The sequence below is a fragment of the Electrophorus electricus genome, chromosome 6 (assembly GCF_013358815.1).
Source record: "Electrophorus electricus isolate fEleEle1 chromosome 6, fEleEle1.pri, whole genome shotgun sequence".
In the NCBI taxonomy this organism is placed as follows: Eukaryota; Metazoa; Chordata; class Actinopteri; order Gymnotiformes; family Gymnotidae; genus Electrophorus; species Electrophorus electricus.
Window position 1 is genome coordinate 18,635,366 of NC_049540.1, and position 6,000 is coordinate 18,641,365.

General features: G+C 43.1%; 1 protein-coding gene across 3 annotated transcripts in view; it reads left to right on the top strand.

Annotated features, from left to right (window-relative positions):
- Positions 1-5,550, top strand: part of klf8 (Kruppel-like factor 8) — a 23,462-nt gene extending 17,912 nt beyond the window's left edge. For all 3 annotated transcript variants that reach the window (XM_035526912.1, XM_035526915.1, XM_035526913.1), the window contains exons 4-6: positions 348-459; positions 2,929-3,071; positions 3,274-5,550. In XM_035526912.1, the coding sequence (XP_035382805.1) occupies positions 348-459; positions 2,929-3,071; positions 3,274-3,455 (437 nt within the window). In that variant the 3' untranslated portion in view covers positions 3,456-5,550. The remainder of the gene's footprint in view (positions 1-347; positions 460-2,928; positions 3,072-3,273) is intronic.
- Positions 5,551-6,000: the final 450 nt, after the last annotated feature.

A 6,000-nucleotide genomic window follows, 5' to 3' on the forward strand; every position in this document is an offset into this window, starting at 1 on the left:
TGCATGCCACGACCACGCCCGGTTTTAACGAGAACCTCGCACCGGCTCCCCTGAGTGCGAGGCGGGAAGGGGTGGCGTCATGTCTTAGGAGCGATGTTGTTTGTCTTAAGTAAGTGGAGAGGGGAGAGTTCTGTTTCTCCAGGTTTGGCTAAAGGGGTCTCCCAGAGTGCAGCCTCTCCACGCCCAGTTCAGAGCCGGGCTGGCTCACTTTAACGAGGGACTTAACACAGACTTGAGAGGCTTCATGTTGTTTAGCACCATATGTTGGGGCTAATGGTGGTAAAATGGCTAAAATTCTTGTCTTTGTGTGTGTGTGTGTGTGTGTGTGTGTGTGTGCGTGTGCGCAGTGCGAATTAAGCCTGGCTCAACCTCTCCAGTAGAGTACCAGAGTGACAGTGATGCAGAGAGCGGCACTGAGTCTGGATCAGCCTCCTTCAGAACACAGGGCATGGACAACAGGTGAGCGTGTGTGTGTACTTGTGTAGGGCATCTCTCTGCATCTGGGATTCTCTGCTTGGGGTGTCCGTATCTAGAGTCCCATAGAAATGGCATGGCTGCATCACTGCTGTGGACACTTACATAACCCCCAGCGTGCTGGAACACAGCACCACTGCTCTGCTCTGCTAGGGCTATGAGCTGGCTGTCTGTAGTTTGTGTGTGTGATTGTGTGTGTTGCTGGGCAGGGTTCTCTCCAAACTGGGTGTAAACAAGGTTATGTAACTCAGTTTGCCGTCACACCTCCTTATAAATGCTTTGTAACAGGGACTAATGGTGGGGAAAAGGAGAGAAAGACAAGAACGGAGGGAGTGGAGGACATGAAGACAGGATGGAGGACTGAAAAACCTACTTTTGCCAGCGTGCTGAATTGTGTGATTGGAGATTGTGTGGGTGGGTGGGTGGGAGTGTGGGAGAGAGACAGAAGGAGAGAGGGAGAGACAGATGGAAAGAAACTAAGAGAATGGTGAGTTACGGAAAAGGGAGTGAACTAGTTGGCAGGCAGGGAGGGGAGAGGCAAGACTGGGAGGGGAGAGACAGAGAAGGAGGAAGGAAAGGGGGAGAGAAAGAGACAGTCTGAAAAAATGGGGGGAGGGGTAGTTGGAGTGGGAAAGGGAGAGCGATCAGCATTGGACTGGAAGTACTCCAGCTGAATGGAATTTAGGTTTTCATATTCTTTAGCGCCCTCTTGTGGTGGGCTATGATTATTACAGCAAGGGGTGCATTGCATTTGGATGACCATAACTACCTATTGTCCCTTCAGAGCAGTAGTTAATTCACTATGTTAAAAAAAGACTATATTAAAAAGCTGCCTGAAAAATCCCATTTTTAAAAGTCACAACAGTGGAAGATCTGAAGTTTTACATGGGACACCAAAGGTTGTTAGTGAGTTTTGATTGGGTTACATGTGTGTGCAGGTTTACAAAGTTACTAAAACTGACTTAGTTTTTCCCATTGCCTGTGCAATTTGTACATCAAATCAAGATTCACTCAGTCTGCATGGGCTGTTTCCCCTCATTTTTTGAGATGAATTTATCAACAGCTCAGAGGTTACGAAGTTAAGGGAACTAACAATTTATCTAACAAGTCATTGTGTGTGAAAGAAGCCCCACATGTAGTTATAGTTGTGTCATGTAAAATTTGTTTATGCAGTGAGGTTACACAGTGTGGCGTGCTGAATAGGGTAGATGGGGTTGCCTGGGGAGTTGGAGATCCACCACAGAGCCCAAATCTGAGGAATGATGCCTTTGGAGCTTTTGAAGATGACTGGCATGACCGTTTTAACATGTCTTATCCAGGATTGGTCTAATCCTACATTAAATTCCAAACAGCAGCATAAGTTTTTCTCAAAAATGTCCAGACTGAGGCTTTTAAAGTTCTCTTTTCAGCACTGACTCCTCAGTTACCAACCTAATTATGGCTGTCATTTACACCTCAGTATACATTTATGACGCAACGTCAGTTTCGAAGTGGTTCATTGATATGGTACATTGATAAAGGTGTGACCTTATGTAGGTTGTCAGTGTTCTCACTTTCCCTTGTAGCCTGTTGCTTTGACTCAAGATGAAGCACACTTAGTGTTGGCTAATAGATTCTGTCTAAGTATACAAAAACACATCATGATGTCACATGAGTGGGCAGTCATGCTTCTTCCTGTCACCTCCCAGTACGTAATGGGATGCGTCATGTACATGCAGTGAGAGAATGCTGCATTGATTCTGACTGGAAAGTTGCTCTGGAACATGGGTGACTTCAGCAGATGTCTGACAGCAGAGCTAGGTAGTCTTCTCAAAATACCAGTACTGGTCCATGTTTTTATACCAACCATGCTGGATTGATTAATCAGTCTTAATCAGACTGAGGTTAGCTGATTTAAGCCAGTGCAAGCAGGTGTGCTGAATGAAAACCTGCAACTTCACTGGCTCTTTGTAGATAAGGTTGCCTACTCCTGGCTTAGGTGTATGGTGCCCAATATTCAACTGCCAAGATAGCTTCAGACCTTCCATGGTTAGCATTTATTGTCTGAGTCATAAGGAGCTGTAAAAGTGTCTGGAAAGAAAAAAATAAAGCCTAGGAAAGACATATTTTGGGTAACGGAAAATCTGCTTTACTATCTTATCTGTCATCAATGCAGTCAGATGATTAGCAGAAAGTTCTACCACCTTATATAGACTTTTATCACTCTTGTTACATAAGTGCAGGGTTTCCATTAAAGCTTTGGACTGATTACCTGAACTCTAACTGTGTGAGGGAATGACCAAGTCAGACAACCATCCCGAAAGTTGTCACAGTTAAACAGGAGCTGAAGCTGGTATTGGGGAGATGTAATGTGTTATGGTGTGTTTAGGCTGGAATGTCTCTGCAGAATCTGAGTCATGGAATGTCTGTCTGTGATGCCTACATCAGCGCCATTTCTCCTACCATTCTCTCTAGTTTAAGCACAGATGTCGATATCCAAGCAGACCCTGATTCACCTGACATGAAGAGGAGGCGTGTGCACATGTGCGATTACGACGGCTGTAACAAAGTGTACACCAAGAGCTCCCATCTGAAAGCCCATCGTAGGATACACACAGGTTTGCCTTCTTTAAGAAAGTCTTTAAGGGGATGCCAGTGCCAATGACCAAAAGGGAATAAAAGCCAATGAGAAAGGTGGTGAAAGCTGAAACAATTCACACTATTGGCAATTAGCATTGTTCAGTTGAACTCTCTCTTTTAATATGAAATTATGTAATCTATACCAAGTTGCCAAAAGACCATTTCCCTTGTCTTAAACAGGTGAGAAGCCCTACCAATGCACATGGGAAGGCTGCACTTGGCGCTTTGCCCGCTCTGATGAGCTCACACGGCACTTCCGAAAGCATACGGGCATCAAACCCTTCCGCTGCACCGACTGTGACCGCAGTTTCTCTCGCTCCGACCACCTGGCTCTCCATCGGCGGCGCCATGTCATGATGTGAGCCCAACTCTGTGGCTCCGCCCCCAGCCTCTTTGCCCTTCCCCCGATCCCCCAAGAGGGACTGAACTACGAAGCTGTCCTTCCCTTCCTCAGATCCGGATATGAACGTTTTTGTTTGAAGATGGTGCCGAGGACGGCTCAAGTCTTTGGGGTCAACCTCCCTTGTCAGTACATGCCTGCAGTTGTCTGCCATGCTTCAAGAAGCCACAGTCCGCCCATCCGTCTGTCACTCATGCCCAGATAATGCCCTCTCGATGCTTGCTTTGAAGGCAGTCTCTCAAGACAAGACTACAGGGAAGCCAAACCAGTGAAATGCACTGCTATAAACTGAGACTGAAGGGTAGAAGCTGCCCTGACTCTGAACATGGTGAACCCGCTATTCTTACAAAGCAGGGCCAGACGAAAGGAAAGGGCCTTAAGAAGAGAATGGAGACATTGAGTTCTGAGTGGTTTGGTCATTTTAAGAAGACAGAAAATAAGTCTTCAAGTTGTCTTTATTTTCATTTGTTTTGTATGTTTTACCTGAAATCTTTAGTTGTCCTACATTGGTATGCATGAGCTAGTTCAGTGTGTAGTGGTGTTTGTATGACTGTGTGGCTATAATTTCATGTAGAGTGCTTTTTCTTTCAAAGACAGTTGTGTCCTGCCCCTGTTTGCTGTCATTTTATGAACAAAAGGTGTAAGGGGTTCGCTGTTCTGTCTGTTCTGTTTATCAACCAACTACCCCAAACCGCCTGAGAGGTAGAGCTAACAAGACTGTGAATTTGTTTTTTTGTTTTTTTTTTTTAGTAGAATTCCGTTTCCTTCATAGTGTCAGTCACAACTGTAACCTGGCTAACAAGCCATAATGTTCTGCTGTAGCAGTAGGCTACATAGACCAAACATCCTGGGCACTCACTTTGAAGTTGTCAGCATACGTATTTAAAGAAGGGCCTGTGACTTTGTGCTGATCGTACGGTGTGACTATTAATTATGACAGTTTTTTGTGCTCTAATTGGCTTTTTCTTTTGGTCCTTTGGTATATTATGTTCATTTTCATGAAGAGACAGATCAAGGTCTCATCCCTTGCAAAATATGTACAGTAAATCCTATTGTGGGGGGGTTAATTGAACTATATATATTTGGCTTAACAGTATTCTTTTTAGTTGTTGTTGTTTCAAAAACCTTTTTTGTTTCTGCCAAATTTGGCATTTAATAGAGATAATATTTGATGGATGTACTTTGTCTAACCTTCAAATTGATGAGGATGTGAAAAATGTTTAGTCACACATGTGATGCTCACAGGGAATACGGGAGCTCAATAAGCCTCTGTGTGTGTGTAAAAGAGTATGTTTGTGTGTTTTTAAAGAAGACATAATCAAATTTTTAAGAGTAAAAGTGTGTGGAAGGCACATATTGTTACTTCTAGCCCGTCAGAGCCTTAATTGAAGTAAAAGTGCAACTTAGTTTTGCACATCTGGCTTCTGGAGTTCCTCAGGGTTCTAGGTTGGGACCCCTAGTGAAGTGAGGCACCCTTAAAAACATATTTGCACCTAGATCAATGGTAACCATGTCTTAAATTATCAGTTTTACCTTCAGCCCTAGCTTCTTTTTATTATGCAAAACTACTCAGACCTTACCCCTCATTGTTTTCCATACTGTTTGATGGGGGATCATGTTGAGCACAGTCCACGCCGATCAGTTCAGAGAGGCTGTTTTGACCTTCTCTGTGTCCCCTCATGCTAGCAGTCATAACCATGGTCATTATTTCAACTGCTAGCAGTTTATGAAGAGTGTGTTATGCCTTTTTGAGAAGCTATAAACAACGCTTGTTTGATTCCAGCCTTCAAGAGTTGACTGCATGTCTGCAAAAAGTGGCACGATCTTTGGTCCGGAGAGCAATGCAATCTTCAGACTTTCTATCATTTTCTTGCTTCAACTCTAAAATGTTACTAAGCACATCTTTGTAGAAAAGTATATGCATTTGATTGCGATTCCTTCTTTTTTAAACTGTTCATAAGCATACAGACAATTATGAATAAAGAATAAATGTACATACTGTATATAATCAAAGTTCTGAATAAACGTAACGGGTGGATTTCTATTTTTAACACTGACTAGACAATGTGAAATATTTCTTTTTTCCTTAGTTGGTTCTATGATGTGCTCCTTTTTAAAATTCCTTTTTTTAAATCTTCTAAGTTCCTGATGTGTTGTCCTCCTGTGTTGCATGGAGAGTCAGATTTTTCATTGTGAAAGTGGTGAGCATGTGTGTTGGTTCCCTGACAAACTTGGGCTGTGAGCACTGATAATCCATGAAATCTAGAATACAGTTTGGCATTACATGTGCAACTAGAGCCACTTCTTGCACGTACATGGCTTATACCTGACTTTATACATTTACATTCTCTGGATGCACACTGTAATAAGATACGCAGTGAATTCTTGATCTTTTGTATGGAATCCTCAGTTCATATACAAAATTATGTGCATTGTGTCACTTCTGTCACACACATGCCCTCATCGACCTCAAGTAGTAACTAAGTGGTTGTTTTTTATTCTAAATT